Source organism: Macaca mulatta, chromosome 13 (assembly GCF_049350105.2).
Source record: "Macaca mulatta isolate MMU2019108-1 chromosome 13, T2T-MMU8v2.0, whole genome shotgun sequence".
Taxonomy (NCBI): Eukaryota; Metazoa; Chordata; class Mammalia; order Primates; family Cercopithecidae; genus Macaca; species Macaca mulatta.
Genome location: NC_133418.1, coordinates 81,510,527 through 81,529,671, shown reverse-complemented (window position 1 = coordinate 81,529,671; position 19,145 = coordinate 81,510,527). Strand labels below are relative to the sequence as shown.

General features: G+C 40.1%; 1 protein-coding gene across 23 annotated transcripts in view; it reads right to left on the bottom strand.

Annotated features, from left to right (window-relative positions):
• The window catches only part of THADA (THADA armadillo repeat containing), a 356,821-nt gene that overhangs the window by 74,497 nt on the left and 263,179 nt on the right, over window positions 1-19,145 (bottom strand). For all 23 annotated transcript variants that reach the window (XM_077959640.1, XM_077959647.1, XM_077959639.1 and 20 more), the window contains one exon: window positions 12,446-12,540. In XM_077959640.1, coding sequence (XP_077815766.1) covers window positions 12,446-12,540 — 95 coding nt within the window. The remainder of the gene's footprint in view (window positions 1-12,445; window positions 12,541-19,145) is intronic.

Genomic DNA, 19,145 nt, shown 5'->3' with positions numbered 1-19,145 from the left:
GTACAGAGAGGAGAACTCAGAGCCCAGAGGTCTTGCTCAGTTGAAAAGATGAGAGATCAGAGTTTGGGAAGACTCAGGCAGCTGGAATTTGTGGGGTACAATACCGGAGATAACAAATCTGTATAGTGAGAGAGCTCTGGAGATCTGTAATCCAACCAATCCTAAGTAACTCAACTGTGTGCTAAAACAAAGTCCAACACTTTAAAGAATAAAACAAAAATCCAACACCCAACGACATAAAATTAACATTGTCTGGTATCTAATAAAAAATTTTAAGCGTGCAAAGAAGTGGGAAAGTATAATCCATAACCAGGAAAAAATTAATTTAAAAATATCCTAAAATGACAGCAATAATGAAATTAGAAATAAGAACATGAAAACAGTTATGTACGCCTGCTACATATGGTCAAGAATCTAGAGGAAGACTGAACATGATAAAGGGAGATATAGAAGATATAAAAAGGACACAAATGAAACTTCTAGAGATGAACAATACAATATCTAAAATTAAAAAAAATTCACTAGATGAAAATAGCAGTAGAGGCTGGGGATGGTGGCTCACATCTGTAATTCTAGCACTTTGGGAGGCCAAGGGAGGAGGACTGCTTAAGCCTAGGAGTTCAAGACCATTTGGGCAACATAGTGAGACCCTACATCATTTTTCTTAAAAGAAAATAGTAGCAGGTTATACATTGCAAAAGAAAAAGGTTGTGAATTTAGAGTCACAAAAGTTGAAGCTATCAAAAGTAAAACAGATTAAAAAAAAAGAATGAGCATCAGCGATGTATGGGACAACTTTAAGTGACTTAATTTACATTTGAATGGAATCACAGAAAGAAAGGAAAAACGAGAAAAGATGGAGGAAATATTTAAAGCAATAATGGTGTTGGGGGCTGGGCACGGTGGCTCACGTCTGTAATCCCAAACTTTGGGAGGCCAAGGTAGGAGGAGTGCTTGAACCCTGGAGTTCAAAACCAACCTGGGCAACACAGCAAGACCCTGTCTTTACAAGAAATTTAAAAATTAGGGCATGGTGGCATGTGCCCGTAGTCCCACTTACTCGGGAGGTTGGGGTTGGAGGATTTCCTAAGCCCAGAAGTTTGAGGCTGCACTGAACCATGATCGTGCCACCGCACTCCAGCATGGGAGACAGTGCAAGATCCTGTCTCTAGAAACGAACAAATAAACAAAAAATGATGCTGAAAAACTGGATATCCATAAGAAAAAAATAAAAAAAGAATGCCAACCATATCTCATGATACACATGAAAATTAACTTGAGATAGATTACAGATCTAAATGTTAAATGCAGAACTACAAAACTTTAGAAGAAAAAGGAGGGAACATCTTTGTGACCTTGGAATAGGCAAGGACTTCTTAACTAGGGCATAAAAAGTATAAAACACACAAAAAAATGGATAAAGTTGACCTTATCAAAATTAAAAATGTCTGCTCTTCAAAAGACACTGTTAAGAAAATGAAAAGGCAAGTCACAGATTCACAGCCACAAATTCAAAGGAGTCCACAATAGAGCCTATTAGAGCTAATAAGTGAGTTCAGTAATGTTGCAGGATAAAAGATCAACATACAAATTATCAATTGTACTTCTATACAGTAACAATGAACAATCCAAAAATGAAATTAGGAAAATAATTCTAACAGCATCAAAATAGGAACAAATTATTTAATGAAAGATGTGCATGACATATATGTGCCATGAAAACTATAAAACACCCACTGAAATAAATTAAAGAGACCTAAATAAATGGAAAGACATTCAGTGTTCGTGGATTTAAAGACATCATATTGTTATGATGGCAGTACTCTTCAAATTCATCTACAGATTTAATCCCTATCAAGATTCTAGGCCGGGCGCGGTGGCTCAAGCCTGTAATCCCAGCACTTTGGGAGGCTGAGACGGGTGGATCACGAGGTCAGGAGATCAAGACCATCCTGGCTAACACGGTGAAACCCCATCTCTACTAAAAAATACAAAAAAAAACTAGCCGGGCGAGGTGGGTAGTCCCAGCTACTCGGGAGGCTGAGGCAGGAGAATGGCGTGAACCCGGGAGGCGGAGCTTGCAGTGAGCTGAGATCCGGCCACTGCACTCCAGCCTGGGCGACAGAGCCAGACTCCCTCTCAAAAAAAAAAAAAAAAAAAAAAAAGATTCTAGCTGGCTTTTTCTTTCCTCCCTCCCTCCTTCCCTTTTTTTTTTTTTTTTTCAAAATAAGCTGATCCTAAAATTCATATGAAAATGCAAGGAACTCAGAATAGGCAAAGCAGTGTTGAAAAATGAAGAAAGAGGACTCACACATCCTGATTTCAAGTTACTATGAAGTAATGGTAATCAAGACAGTGTGCTCCTGGCATAAGGACAGATATATAGATCAATGGAATATAATTAAGAATCCAGAAACAAACCCCTAATTTACGGTCAACTGACTTTTTGACAAGGGTGTCAAGACAATTCAATGGAGAAAGGATAGTCTTTTTGAAATACAGTGCTAGGACAAATGGATAGTCACATATGCCAAAGGAATGAGGTTGAATCTGTACCTCATACCAGATATAAAGATTAAGTCAATATGGATCATAAACTTATGAACTAAAACTATAAAACTTCTAGAGGAAAACATGGGTGTAAATCTTTGTGACTTTGATTTTAGACATGAAATCAAACGCACAAGCAACAAAAGAAAAAATAGATACAATGGACTTCAAAACTAAAAACTTTTGTCCATCAAAGGACATTATCAAGAAAGTAAAAATCCACAGGAAGGGAGAAAATATTTGCAAACTGTGTATCTTATAAGGGATTAATATCTTGAACATAAAAAGAACCCTTACAACTTGAGAATAAAAAGACAAATAACTCGGCCGGGCGTGGTGGCTCATGCCTGTAATCCCAGCACTTTGAGAGGCTGAGGCGGGCAGATCACCTGAGGTAAGGAGTTCGAGACCAGCCTGGTCAACGTGGTGAAACCCTGTCTCTACTAAAAATACAAAATTAGCCGGGCGTGGTGATGCATGCCTGTAACCCAGCTACTTGGGAGGTTGAGGCAGGAGAATCGCTTGAACCCGGGAGGCAGAGGTTGTAGTGAGCCGAGATCATGCCATTGCACTCCAGCCTGGGCAACAAGAGCGAAATTCTGTTTAAAAAAAAAAAAAAGATAAATAACTCACTTAAAAATGCGCAAAGGATCTGAAGAGACCTTTCTTTGAAGATATACAAATGGCCAACTAGCATTAGAAAAGATGCTCAAGCTCATTAGTCATCAGGGAAATGCAAATCAAAAGCACAAAGAGATCCCAGCACTAGGATGGCTATTAATAAAACAGATGGACAATAAGAGTTGGTAAGGATATGGAGAAACTGGAAACTTCATACACTGCTGGTAAAAATGTAAGATGGTTGCAGACTCTTTGGAAACAATTTAGCAATTCTTCAAAAAGTTAAACTTAGAGTTGGCATATGGCCCAGACATTCCACTTCTAGGTAAATACCCAAGAGAATTGAAAACACAGGTCCCAGCAAAAACTTGCCCATGAACACTCATAGCAGCATTATTCATAACAACTCCAAAGTGAAAACAACCCAAATGTCATCAAACTGATGAATGGATAAACAAAATGTGGTATCTTATACTGGAATATTATTCAGCCATAAAAAAGAATACAATGAACAACATGGATGAACCTTGAAAACATGTTAAGTGAAAGAATCTACACATGAAAGGCCACAAAGGTATGATTCCGTTTACATGAAATATCTTAAGTAAGCTTTCAAAAACTACTTGCATAAAAATTTAACTGACACGGGCAACTACTTTCAGATTATCTGTGATGAGCGGCTAGAGTTGGGAAAGGCAGGAACAGAGAATACTGAAAACACAGATGTGGCTGGACATGGTGGCTCATGCCTGTAATCCCAGCATTTTGGGAGGCCAAGGCGGGAGGGGTGCTTAAGCCCAGGAGTTTGAGGCCAGCCTAGGCAACAAAGGGAGATCTCTCTCTACAAAATCAAAAATCAAAAACAAAAACAAAAAAACCACTAGGTGGGCATGGTGGCATGTGCCTTGTGGTCCTAGCTACTCAGAAGGCTGAGGCAGGAGGATCGCTTGGGCCCACGAGGTTGAGGCGGCAGTAAGCCATGACTGTGCCACTGCGCTCCAACCTTGGGTGACAAAGCTGCAAAAAAACAAACAAAAATGAAATAAAAAATAAGAAATCACAGATGTTCTGAGACCCTAGTTGTTGACTAGAACAGTATTTCACTCTTGGGATGAAAATGTGGGTAGAAGGTTTCATGACACGGTTCTGCCACAGATACAACTCTCACATTATATGAGGGCTTTAACTTTGGTCACAGAAATGGACAGGGAATAGGGAGTCAGGAAAGCTCAACCTTTTCACTAACCAGCTGTGTAATCTTGGGTAAGTCACTTAAATTGCTATGATCTCTAAACTAAATTTCTAAAGAATTGTGGGTCTCTGTACCCAGCATGAGGTTTGGAATTAACAGAGTAAATACCACGTTAACCTAGCAATCTAATAACACAACCTATATTATTCTGACTTCTGAAAGACAGTTAGGAATCATCTGTTTATTTTAGAAGCTCACTGTTCCCTGGGAAAGATAATTTTGGCACAAGCAGCAGGTCAGATGACAGTTCCAGTGTTTTGGAGAAAACCAACTAATTTATTGACAACAAAGCCTTTTTTTTTTTCTCCTTAAAATTTCATAGCTATAGGCCCAGAAATACAAAGTCCCCAGAAGACTCTCAAAATATGTTCTCAATTCCTTTTTATTTCCCACCCAGAGCTGAGAGAATAGCGCCAACTATGTCATATTAAACACATCTGCATCCAACACTGATAAAGTGCATGACCGAGGAACAGATAAGAATTGTTTTCAATTTGTTCAAATGGAAATAGTTAAATTTAACCTAATTAGACCAAATAATCAAAGCAGGTGTTTTTAAGATGCCAGTTTGTTTTCATTCTCTGTAATTGTTCAGCTGTATTTCCCAGGAACTTAGGTAAAGGAAATTAATATGTCATAAAAATCACTGACCTATTTATTCATGTCACACATGTATTATTCATGTTTTAGGCAGTACAAATACAGGACATTGCTGAACATTTCTCACAGATTTTACCATTTAAGCATCATCAACATCTAAGCTGGCCTGCAGGGGGGCTTATGTTACCTAACTTCCATTATAGAAACACAAGCAGTAATAAATGAGAGCCTGTCTTCTAATCGTACACTGATCTACAGAGCACACTGACTTGGCATTTAGACTATTTAGGGTTTCTGACTCCACTTGCACAAGTTGGTCACTTTTAAGACATTTAAAAGAAAAATAATAACAATAAAAGTTATATTCCAGTTAAAACAAAAGTTTATTGCACTTGGCAGAATGATGAGATCTGAGCTATAAATTCCAACTAACAAACCACAAAATGTAGTCACCAGCAGCCTGGTATTAGGAAGTGTTTTGTGCAGTGGCCATAGGTCCACTTTCCAAGGGAAAAAGGGCAGGTGGCTGCCCGGGAGCAGTCAAGCGTGCTCTTTCTAATACCACGCTCCAGTCCTGGGTAGGCTCTCGTATCATTCCACACACCCTCAGGATGGGAAACAGAAACACAAGCAAGAAAGGCCCCATAAAAGCCTGTGATGTGGAAGCTCCTGAAAAGGGGATCCCTCTCTGAGGCCTCAGGGTTCTGCAGCAGGGACAGAAGCCTGGGAAGCTGAGTCCACAAAGAGGGTTCTCAGACTCCCTTCCCTAAGTGAGTGACTAGTGTTTCCTGACTGTGGCCCTGGTTGTGCTGCGGGGCCACAGTGCAGGCAGCTGGAGAGCTCAGGATCCGCCACCTTAGCACACATGGAACACTGGGCACATCTTGCTATGCCCCAGTTTCTGTGTGTCTATGATGAAGGAACATTAGTACTTTCTTCATTAATGCACATAAAATGCTTGGCAGTGGTTGGCATAGAGACAGATGCTCAATAAATGTTGGCCATTATTATTATAACCCCCTACAAGGAGGATGAGATTAAAAACAATGTTTCCTAAAAATGAGAGTATAATGGGCATTCTATCCACATTTCAGGGGTAGGAAAACTACCTTCTGAGGTCACTTACATGAAGTGTATGGATGGACAAATCCTTATCAACCTAAAACATTTCTATCTATGATTGCTAATGTCATTTCTTTTAGGATTAATTAATCCTCACGAGTCATATTTCAATATATTATACATACACGTAATTATAAAAGAACCAAGTTGCATAAAATTTATAAAATGGAGACTAGGAAAGGAAACACCCACTCATAAACCCACCAAGAGAGATTAAAATGAAAGTCTGAAAGTGCAGGTAGGTATTTATTTAAATACTTGGTAAAAGAAAATGTTCAATTCAACAGTTGTGACAGACACAATTTCAAGGGGTGTGGGCATAAGAGAAACAGAAAGTCCATCTCAGAGTAAAAGGGGTAAATATTTAGTCAAGTCTTAGATGGTATTTCTGTAAACAGAAATTTCAATGGAAACTTTCCAACCTGAGAGCAAATAATTTAAGATGGGTTTAAAATAAGAATTAAAGCTCTTGTCTCCATGTCGTTGCCCAGCCTGAAACCCAGCCCTCTGAGTCCTTGTGGCAGTTCGGCTTTTTCTTCCTTGTTCCCTCAACTACAACTGGACACTATAATTTTCTTTCCATTCCAGCAGGAAACTGATATATACTAATGATGACAGCTGGATTCAGAAGAGGAAAAAGAATACAGGGGACAGAAAGTCCTTGTGGGTTTAAAACTCAAAACAAAACCCCCAGATTTGAAATTTTAAAACCTAGTTAATGGCTGAGGAAACCTCAAATGATTGGGAAGCACTAAGATTAAAGTTTGAATTACACAAAACACACCATTATCTTAAGCTTTTCTAATCATCTTCTCTGCCATTCTCCTTCACTGTTTTTCTCCTTGTTTATGCCCCTAGCCCTTCAATGTGGTTCTCAGATACGTTAGAGGTAGGAAAAGCCTTCCAAGGTCATTTACAGAATAGGATTGGAGAGGGGATGAGCAGATGCTCCTCCATCCAAAAAAGTTTCCCTGAAATTGTTATTACTACATTTCCTTTGGAATAATCAATCCCTTTCAAGATTCACATTTAAATATACTTAATTTAAACATATGTATATACACATATATGAACGAAACAGAATTATGTTTCATAAAATTAGTAAAATAGAAAATAAGAGAAGGAATCTCCCCTGTAATCCCACCATTGTAAAATAATTACTTTTACCATAGCGCTGCCTTTAATTCTAGTCTGGTCCTGGTCCTCCATTCCCCACTCCCTACCTCGCAAACCTCTAATACTGATTATCAAAATGGCTGGGCAAAGGCAAAGTGAATGAATTTCTAGTTACATTCTTTTTTTTTAGAGACAGGATCTTGCTTTGTCACCCAGGTTGGAGAGCTATGGTGTGATCACAGCTCAATGCAGCCTTGAACTCTTGGGTTGAAGGGCTCCTCCTACCTCAGCATCCTGAGTAGCTGGGATTCTACAGGCACATAATACCATGTCCAGCTAATTAAAAAAAAAATTCTGTAGAGATGGAGTCTTGCTATGTTGCTCAGGCTTATCTTGAACTCCTGGCGTCAAGCAATCCTCCTGCTTTGGCCTCCCAAAGTGCTGGGATTACAGGCGAGACATTGCATCCAGCCAGTTACATTATTTTGGAGTGACACTAGGAACTTGGTTCCATAAGGGTCCTAAAAATCTGGTAAGGATGAGGACAGAGAAAGAAATGTCACATTGTCTTTAAAACCACACAGTCCTACTGTCTGTCTTATATTGTCCAATGAACTCCTTTGTCTACGGGGTCAAATTCAGGCTCCTTGGACTTTGGCCTATGAATGAGGCCTTCCATGACTGAGTTTCTGCCTCCCTAGCCTCACCAGTCACACCTGCCTGGCCTTGAACCCAACCCTCCAGTCGCCATGTCCCTAGTGCTTTGAAGGCTGTGCTGATTTGTACCCTTACAGCTTTGGCCATACTTCTACCTCTCTCTGTAATACCCACCTCCACCTTGCCCATCCTGGTGAATCTCTACCCACTGTCAAAACTCTGTTCAACCATCTCCTCTTCAAGGAAGTCTTTCCTGTCCTCTCAAGTAGAAATGATGTAACTTTCTTTAGTGCCTCAAATGTGTCCCATACATACTTCCTTTAATATAGCATCTGAAAAATCCTTCATTGCACCTACTTATAAGCCCAAGGCATATTCATCTCTATCTCCAGATATAAGTGTGCAATGTATCCCTGAGGCTAGCAGGTCTGATGAATGAAAAAATAAATAAAAAAGAAAAAAAAATGATCTTTTTCTGGATCAGAGGGACAGGGGCAACCCTAATTGAGTGGACTCCTGACATTCTAAGTCAGGTATTTCCCAGTGCTTTCCTAGGAAAGCAGGCATTTCTTCTTTCCTGAAGATGTTTAAAAATATGAGAACAGTGAAGGTGAGGAGGTGAATACAATGCTGCCTGGCTACAGGAGACTGGATTAGATGCATAGCTTCCAGTGAATAATAATGACAATAGGCCGGGCGTGGTGGCTCACACCTGTAATCCCAGCACTTTGGGAGGCCGAGGCGGGTGGATCACCTGAGGTTGGGAGTTCGAGGCCAGCCTGACCAACAAGGAGAAACCCCATCTCCACTAAAAATACAAAATTAGCTGGGCGTGGTGGTGCATGCCTGTAATCCCAGCTACTTGGGAGGCTGAGACAGGAGAATTGCTTGAACCCAGGAGGCGGAGGTTGTGGTGGGCCGAGATTGTGCCGTTGCACTCCAGCCTGGGCAACAGGAGTAAAACTCCATCTTAAAAAAAAAAAAAAAAAGACGATCATATTAATAAGTTAATATTTACTGAGCATTTATTCTGTGCCATGCAAAGCACATTCTTCACATAGAGCTTTACATGTATAAGCTGACAACCACTCTAAGATATAGATCTTACTGTCCCCTTTTACAATGGAAACAATGTGTCTTAAAGCAGCTAAATAACTTGCCTAAGGTCACAAACTTAGTAAATGGCAGATCTAGGATTCAAACCCAGAGGTTTGGCTTCAGTCTATGTGGTATACTTCCTACTGTGGGCTTTGTGAGCTAATAATGGAGGCAGATATATATTTACATACACACATAAACATCTTGCTTGAATTCAGAAAATGAATTCACATCTATTTGATACATGAGTTTAAATAAAATCTATATTTTCATAACACCTGTTACTATTTTAAAAACTGAGGAAAACTGAATTTCAATCAAACAGTTAATAAATTCATTTAATGAGGGCCTACTATGTGCTTAGACGACAAATAATCTAAGACATGGTCCATTCTTTCAAGGAGCTTATATGCTAAAACTATAATATCATCACATTATTTTGAAAGCATACTGAAATCTACACATCCAAATAAGTGATCGACTTATTTGGTGATATATTTATCTATTGCTCAACCTGTTTTGGGGAACAATTTATAAAACACACAAGAATACATTTCACTATATTAAACACAGTTTATTTTTATCCCAAACGGTGCTTTCCATCTCAATTGCCATTTTATTTGGTATTTGGTTATTTCCAAAAATCCATTCCATCCTCAAAGAAAGAAAATACGCTCCCACTGTTTGTGGATGTATTATATGAACATGCACATTCATACATATACATAAATACACACATATACAGTGATTTTATGAGGGCAATTCCCTGAGGACTGAATATAATTTGTGCTGTCTGATAAAAATGAGTCATATATATACGTAATTTAAAATGTAAATGGCCACACTTTCCATCATTAATAATGTTACTTAATGTACCTTTTGAGTTCTTATGATGTCATTTACAATTCTTCCTATCTCGCCATTTGACAAAGTTAAATACATATATTTCAATGACAGTTTTATTTTTTCTTTGTTATTTTTCCCATTCTAGTTGCCAAATTTTATTTTTCCTTCTTCTTCTTCTTCTTTTTTTTTTTTTTTTTTGAGACAGGGTATCGCTCTGTCGCCTAGGCTGGAATGCAATGGCATGATCATAGTTCACTGCAGCCTTGAACTCCTGGGTTGAAGTGATCCTCCAGCCTCAACCTCCCAAGTACCTAGGCCTACAGATGAATGCTACCACATGTGGCTAATTAAAATTTTTTTTTTTTCAAGATGAGGCCTCACTATGCTGCCAGGCTAGTCTCAAACTTGTGGCCTCAAGCAATCCTCCTGCCTCAACCTCCCAAAGTGCTGGAATTATAGGCTTGAGCACCACATCTGACCTTAGTTGCCGCATTTTAAAAAGTAAAAGAAACAGGTAAAATTAATTTTGATAGTACATTTTAAATTTAATCCAATATGTCAAAAGCATTATCATTCCAACACATACATAATACAAAATTATTGAGAAATTTTATTTTTAACTCACACTAAGTCTTTGAAATCTAGTATGTATTTTATACTAACACAACATCTCATTTTGGACCAACCACATCTTCAGTGCTCAAGATCCACATGTGGCTAGTGGCTGTAGTACTGGATAGTGCAGGATAAAATATTTAGAGCTATGGTTGTCATACTAGAATAAAAACATCCTGTCCTTACATCTTACTCTGCAGAGTAACATCTTTAAGAGTAATATACAGATGCAAGTGAAATACTGTTATTAAACACAGCTTGTGAAAACAAGCTGTGATCTGTTTAATTAGGGTATAAACTCTAAATAATGTTAACAGCTTGGAGAAATGGATGGTTCAAAAAAGTTAAAGTCATCTTCAAGGAACTCAGCTCATCAGTAAAGGATGGGTAGTTGGGGAAGAAAGAAGGTATTTTACAACATATAAGGATTAACCATTCTAGGCAAAGAATAATGACACTAAATGAGCCAAGAAAAACTCAGTTCAAATAAACTAATGATTACAGTCAACCATAAACTGTCAGAATCCCAGTGAGTAGATTTGTAAGCAATGAATAAATCTGTTATGGCCAAAGCCCTTTAGATACATGGCAAGGAGGTATTATAAAGCTATATGGAATTTGGAACTGAAAAACAGAAATGGTGGAAATCTAAAGCAATTTACTTGGTAACATTGAATTCATAGTCTCTTTACAAACTTTGGACTCCAGTTAAATCAAGGGTTAGCTAAAGTAGATGCAACTCTGGGGTCCCTTACAGCCAGGGCGACCAGTAATTTATTATGCAAACCTGACCACTTTCAAGAGTAAAAGGGGGCACTATTAATAATTATGCTGGCATAAGAGGCATAAACTGGGATTCCTTTATAGCTATAAAGCCATATGATTTTACACTACAAAGAGGATACAACAGCTACCCCTATCCAGGGATGTGGAGTTGATGAGAGTCTAGCATGTTCTTATTACCTCTGCATGGCCACAGGGGTTTTGTGGGCTAATATACATTGATCCGGATGAGACGGTTTTGCATGCTCCCACCTCCCCCACCTCCCTCCTGCAAAGCATTTTAAATTGGTTTGAATTTGGGAACAGGGTTCCATATGAACAGAGCTGGACATTGACAGCCTGAATGTATTTACTGAAGACAACAAATCATTGACAGACTAAATGTAACAGAGGAAAGGTCTGGTCTGCTTGCACTCAGAATCTGACTTTGTAATTGTAGCCTCCTTTAGACAGGCCTAATCAATTAGAAAAGGCTGATTTTAACCAGTTGCAGGCTCATTACCCTGCATTCCAGTTTGTGTTGATGAAAATCAGTTTCAGTCCGTGGCCTGGAATTCATGTACAGCACTTCCTGCAGCCTCTTATATAAACACATCAAAAAAATTTTATTTAGAGTTGCCGTTTTCCCTTAAAAAAGAAAAACCACTTTGCAAATCATGATTAAAATAGAACAACTGTATGTGGATCTGGGGTCCATCCCCAGAAACATACATGACCAAGAAACATGTGGAAAGTCAGACCCTAAGGCAGCAACTCATAAGTGCATTGGTGTAGGGGTCGATTTGAGAAGAGAGTCTCAAATACCCAGCATCAAATGAGCCCAGCTCAGTTATCTCCACAGAATGGAACAGAATGAACTCGCAGCTATTCAAAATAATGACATTTCAAAGAAAATACGTAAAATAGAAAAAAGCCAGGGTTAGAGAAGCACAGAGAGTATCTGAGTAGAGTTCACTCTTCCCTGAATGACCAACTAGAAAATAAACGGCAAACTTCCAAATAAACAAGAACAAGTTTTCCCAAGAAACTTCCATGAGGGAACTATATAACACTGTTTAATTTTGATGTGTGGTTAGTCTTACAAAAGTAGAAGGTGGAGCAGTGTGTGGCAAAGCCACTCAAAACCCCATCTACATTTCAAAGATGTGTAACCATTCCAAAATATAGTATAACTATGAATCATACCTGGCTGGTTGTCCTTTACAGATTTGTTGAGGCAGCAAGTCAACAGGAAGAGAATATCAATATATACAGCTCTGGTCACCAAACATGGATTTTGCCTAGAAAGGTAAAGAACAGAATATAAATTGAGATTTTCTCTCCCTTAGGTCTGGGTGTCAGGAAGGAGAACATGGGTATTTTCTATGGTATAGGATGGGGCTTAAGCAGCTATGGCAAATGGTAAGAAACGATGTACAATCATTGATGGCAAGAAAATAAGCAACTAATGTGAGAAAATGAAATCCTCGACCACATGATGGAGGCCAAGGCTATGTGTAGACAAAATAGATAAAAACTCCATGCTCTGGCTTCAAATAAAATAAAATGAAAACAAACACCAAGATCCTATCCTAGTTAGTTGAAGATGGGACAGAAGGGGTGGGGAGATGGTATTCTATTATTCTACACTCTTAAGTGTAGAAATTTGGGGAAAAAAAAATCAGTCATGAAAATCAGATTTAGTATTTTGGAGAAGGAAAATTACACTCACATATTAAAAACTGTATCTGTGGACTTGAAATAACGAGCTGAACAACAGACAAATGGCAAGATTAACAAACACTGGAGATGACATTTTTCCCCAATAAATGGATTTTTTTCTTCATTCAATATATGGAGCAGCTCTTTGAACCACATAGTAGAAATAGTAAGTGGGCTCAGATTTGGGGATCTGTATACAAAAGGAAGAAGAAAGACTTTGTTTTTAAGAACAGCACTGAAGGGCCTTGACTCTTGAGTGTCTTTGTCCATGAAAAGGCCGAAACATCTTTGGTGTACTAATAATACACTGTGAGTAGTAGAGACAGTAGGGACAGACCTACATTTGAGTCCTGGCTTTCCCACTTAGAATCTCTGTGACCTGAATCAGATTCCAGACCTGTAAAATGGGAACTATATTCTCATGTCTGCTATGGTCTGACTGCCCCTGCTAAAATTCATGTTCTAATGTAACGCTATTCCAACACTGTTACTAGGTAGAGCCTTTAAGAGGTGGTTGGGTCATGAGGGTGCTGTCCTCATGAATGAATTCATGCTGTTATCTTGGGATTGGGCTAGTCATTTGGAGACTGCGTTTGCTATAAGGACAAGTTTGGCCTGATTTCCTCTCTGTCTTGCGTGCTCTCTTCTGCCTTCACCCTTCAACCATGGGATGACCCTCACCAGATGCCAGAGCCATGCTCTTGGACTTCCCTGGCTCCAGAACCATGAGCTGAATAGACTTCTTAATAAATTATTTAGTCTGTGGTATTGTTATAGCAACAGAAAATGGACTAAGACAGCCTTACTGTGAGTCACTGTGAGTGTTCAATGTGGCACAGTAAACTTAAAATGCCCACCTCAGTGCCTGGCCATGGTAGATGTTCCAGAACAGTTCTTTCCCTGCCCTTCTCTACTTCCAACACAGGATTAGGGGATGGCATTCAAATTGGCACAAGTGTTCTGGCTAGTGAGTTTCCATGTGTCTTAAACCTGAAATCCATCCTTCTCATTTCCTATAAATTAACAGTTTAAAAATTTCCCTAAAGTTTATTCACACCTCTATCCTGAATTGTCTATATCTGGAGCTGGTGTATGTCTAACATGAAAAATAGGTATCAGATACTTTTTTTTTTTTTTTTTTTGAGACAGAGTCTCACTCTGTCACCTAGGCTGGAGTGCAGTGGCATGATCTCAGCTTACTGCAACCTCCGCCTCCTGGGTTCAAGTGATTATCCTGCCTCAACCTCCCAAGTAGCTGGGATTACAAGGGGTAAGACTGAAAAACAGAGGCTGGTTAAGAGTATGCTGGTGGTCCAGGCGTGGTGGCTCACGCTTGTAATCCCAGTACTTTGGGAGGCCAAGGCGGGTGGATCACTTGAGATCAGGAGTTTGAGACCAGCCTGGCCAACATGGTGAAACCCGTCTCTACTGAAAATACAAAAATTAGCTGGGCATGGTGGCGGGCACCTGTAGTCCCAGCTACTCGGGAAGCTGAGGCAGGAGAATCACTTGAACCTGTGAGGCAGAGGTTGCAGTGAGCTGAGATCACGCCACCATGCTCCAGCCTGGGCAACAGAGCAAGACTCTGTCTCAAAAATAAATAAATAAATAAATAAATAAATAAATAGGTAACACATGCAAAAATAATTGAAAAAGTACAAAAGGACATGCAATGAAAATGAAGCCCCTTTTCCACAACCCTACCCCCTGCCCATATACTGTTCCCCTGAGGCAACCGCTACTACTACTTTCTAGCATATCCTTCCAAGCACATTCTATTCTTTTATAATCATCTATCTGCTACCCACCTTTTTATATAAATGGTGGCTTACTATATACTAGGTTCTGATCATCACTCCTTTTCACTAATATATTTCGGGATACCATTCTATTAAGAACATAGAGATTTGCTTAATTTTCTTTTCTTTTTCTTTTCTTTTTTGTTTTGTTTTGTTTTGAGATAGGGTCTTGCTCTGTTGCCCAGGCTGAAGTGCAGTGGCATGATCATGGCTCACTGTAGCCTGAACCTTCTGGGCTCAAGTAATCCTCCCACCTCAGCCTCCCAAATACTTGGGACTACAGGTGCATGCCACCATATCCAGCTAATTTTTAAAATTATTTTTGTAGAGATAGGGTCTTGCTATATTGTCCAGCCTGGGGTTCTTTTTAACCCTGCCCCTACCTTTTGTCTCTAGTTTACCCTGGAACTCTCAATCTTAACTTCTTGCTGTTACTCTTCCATCCACTATGGAAAGCCCACAGTCTATGAAAACTTCAGTGATCTCATTCCCAATGGTAAGATTTCTACTGTTTCACAGTGGGGACTGCCCCCTGCTAAAGCGAGAGCCACTCAGGGAGGAAAGTCAGTGGCCTGAGAAAGCAGACAGGATGTCTCCTGTGCATCCAGCCTTGAGCTAGGTGCAGGGAAGACATGCACAGGAGATGGCTTCTCACCTGAGAATTTTGTCTAATTTTGGAGACAAAAACAAAGACAAACTTTAGAACAGGATGTAAGGAGTTAAGCCAACAAACAAACAAACAAACAAACAAACAAAACCACCAGGGTGGATTGGGGAAATGAAATTATACTTCCAACTGGGCCATGTAAGATGGGAAGAATTTAGAGACAAAGTTGATAAAGAAGGGCATTTGGAAAGAGGGTAAGAGATGTGACAGGGAATTCATTTGGCTTCTCCAGTCCCGAGGAGAGGCAGCTTGGGAAGATTAGAGAATGCGTTGAGAAGGTGGAAACGAGGGGAAGGCAGGTCAGGCTTTTAATTGATGGGATACTTCATGCTAACTGGGTGTTCCTTAGTGTAATAATGGACTGCCTGCTCCCATGTGGCCTCACAGAGTCATAGCTTTTTGCCCCAAATGCTTTTCTGGTTTTCTGTGGAGCCATACAGAGCCATAAAGAGAAGTTGTTGAGAAACCGGTTTGACTTTCAAGTCTCATGAGGAGCCTGGTTTCCATGAAATTTTCAGTTAAGTTAGCATATGTTTAAAAATTTCTAAATGAACAGAGGAAAGGTTGACGATCTTTAGAGCCTTCTGCCAGGCTGAAGTGTTCTGCATCTTCCCTAGACCTGGTACAGGCTGGTGACCTTACTGGCCTCCTGGGACACTTCAGGAATCACTGACTGCTCCCACAACTGTGAGGCTTGGGGCCAAGTATGATGTAGTCAACGAGATCATGGGAGGATCCCTCAAATGCTGCTGCTTTGGATTCCAGGAAACAGAAGATTTGGGGCCACAAAGGAGTCCATCCATGGCTTCTCCTTTGAGATGACTCTCAGAGAAATTCCGGCCTGGAGCCCACTGTTCGTGACTCCACCCTTGAGGACAGCCAAGGCCTCATAACATCCCTGTCTGGAGTCACAGAGTTGGGCTTCACTCTGAACTGGCTTCTAAGTCAGGAAAATAATTTTTTTTCATTCTTTTTCTCTTGCTATTACTTGGTGTTTGTTCTGACTTGGAAATGGTGCACTGTAAGTTCAGGGTGAGCCAGAGGTTTGTTCTCAGTCTGTCAAACCACTTTGATGATGGGAACAAAATCCCAAAGAGCAGCACGCCAGCTGGACAGGAAACTAAGCCACAGGGTTTTGGTGGGCTTGGGGATTTTTTCTACCCCCAAATGGAAAAATCCTGGCTTGGACACAGCATAACGAAGATTTATAGTGCTTGAAAAAAATCAGAAGTGATCAGCGTCTAGCAGATGCACTGAAAAGCAGCATTAATAGTGGCTTTCGAAGGAGGAGAAGCACTATGCAGACGAAGTTGACATATAGAAGACGAAATGAAGGCGCAGTTAAGAATCTTGTTTTCTTCCACTCTTTTTTACATTTGTCCTTTATGAATATCCACTTTAGAACCTGATTAATATGTTTTTGCCTTGGGAAATCTCTGAACTTCTTTAAATCTCCTGCCTCTCTCCTGGAAGTTGGGAAGCAGCAGAAGGCAGGCAGAGAGCCGGGCTTCTCAGACACATCCACAAAGGCCCCAGTGTCTAGAGGACAGCAGGAATCTTGGGAAGTCTGTGATAAATTATTCACTTTTCCTGTCCCTTCCGGAATCCCAGTGGCTGTAGGTTTTTTTTTTTTTTTAAACTGAGGTCTATTCATTCAGAAAACATTTGTTAAGAGGCTCTTGAGAGCCAGGAATAGTGGTGGGTTTGGAAATAAGAAGATGAGTGATTCAGTGACAAAGTCACTGCCCTCAAGGAACTTAGAGTCCTGAATAGTGTTTTCCAAAATGCAGGTTATGATTCATTTAGTTGGTTATAAAGTCAACTGGTGGGTGGTGACCAGCAATAAGGAAGGAAAGAAAGAAGGAAGGAAGGAAGGAAGGAAGGAAGGAAGGAAGGAAGGAAGGAAGGAAGGAAGGAAGGAAGGGAAGGAGGGAGGAAGGGAAGAGGAGAGACATGGGGCAGAGGAGGAAGGGAGAGAAGGAGCTAGGAGGAAGACAGAGGGGGAAAGGAAGAAAATATAATCAGAGTGTATCAAAGTAGTATAGTAAGGAGAGAGGGCAGGAAATTTAAAGTTCAGAGATTTCCTAATGCATTGTTTCATTAAGGTTTTTGTTATACATCAGCTTTCCATTAAGTCCTTGCTAAAAATGATTTTTAAAATAAGTTATCTTTAAGATGTAAATGACCATTAAAATGCAACAAGTTTAAGTAAAATAACTGATTGGCCTAGCTTTTTTTTCTTTTTCTTTTCCAGGTAATAAGCTACCCTACATTATACTGAATGGCATCAATAGGGTTATGCTTTGTATCCAAAATGATACTGGATATGTTGAAAGCAAACATTCCTGAAATTAAATATGCTCTATCCTGAGCAAATTCCCTCTCTGTTCCATTTTTGGCAGACAATTTATATCTTACACAGTTATTAAAATTTCAGACTGTGCATGATTTAATGTGTGTTTGCACAGTATATACACACAAAGATACGCATTAGGTCATATGTAAAAGTTATTTCTTGTTGTCAATGTCAAAAAAACAAACAAACAAACAAACAAAAACAAAACACTTGAAAACCACTAGTGTAGTTGGGAAAACACACAACCAGTCACACTAGAGTATGATGGGTGCCCCAAAAAGAGAGATTAACAGAGTAACTGTTTGTCTGGGTGAGTCAGGAAGGGCCTTGGCAGAGAGCTGGAGAATGGGGAGGAGGTAGACCATGGGCAAAGTGATCCCAACAGAGGAAGTAGCATGTCCAAAGACTTGGGGACATGACATGTTTAGAGAACAACAAGTGCTAAAGGGACAATGGTATGGGGGGGCGGGGATCGGAATGGCAGAAGTGGGTTCTTTTTATTTAATTTATACTGCCACATTTACATGGCTTAATGTGGCCTCCATCAAAGAAGTACCTCCTAACTCCTATCCACAGGATATAACCAAACATAAGGAGAGGAGTGTCTGGTCCATGGACAGCTGTCACAATGATGTGAACTGCCAAGACTACAAAGATGGCCAGTGGGATTAGCAGGAAATGATATGGGATGAGTCAACAGGGGCCCAAAACAGAAGTAGTCTTTCAGAGCTCTAAAAGTTCCAAAGAGTGACGACCGCAGAGGGACCCCATCAGCTCAAGTCACAATGGACAGCTGGGGTTCCCACTCAACATTGTGAAGCCTTGGTGGGCTCCCTAGAAGAGAGAGGGAATTCACTTTGGACTTACCAAGCTCTACCAGAATTCACTGCCATCTTCAGAGGGCTGGAAACTGCTGTTCTGGCTTTAGGTTGCTAGTGTCTGTTAAGGTCTCTAAGACACATGGCTTAACTTTATTAATACAGAAACATTTACTGAGCAGTATGGGGGATATCCTACATGGGGTGGGAAGGGGAGGGAGAGGAAAAGGTTTTGGCTTTGCAGAGCTTATGATCTTGTTTGGGGAGGGGTATATGCGGAGAAAAAAATACACATAAAAACAATCACAGGATTGATTGTCATGATTGTCATGGAGGAAGGCTCTAGAGGCACTGGAGGGGTTTGAGCTGGTGAAAGAGAAGGAATTCCAAACAATCAAACAGGTGCAGCTGGCAGGCTCATCCCAGCCCATCTGGGGTAGTTCTCTTATCTTAGCCCCTATATAAGCAGCTCAGATCACTTCTGTTCTCAACCACAATAAACAAGAAGTACTAGAAGCTTCTTGCTATGGAGCCAGCACTGGAG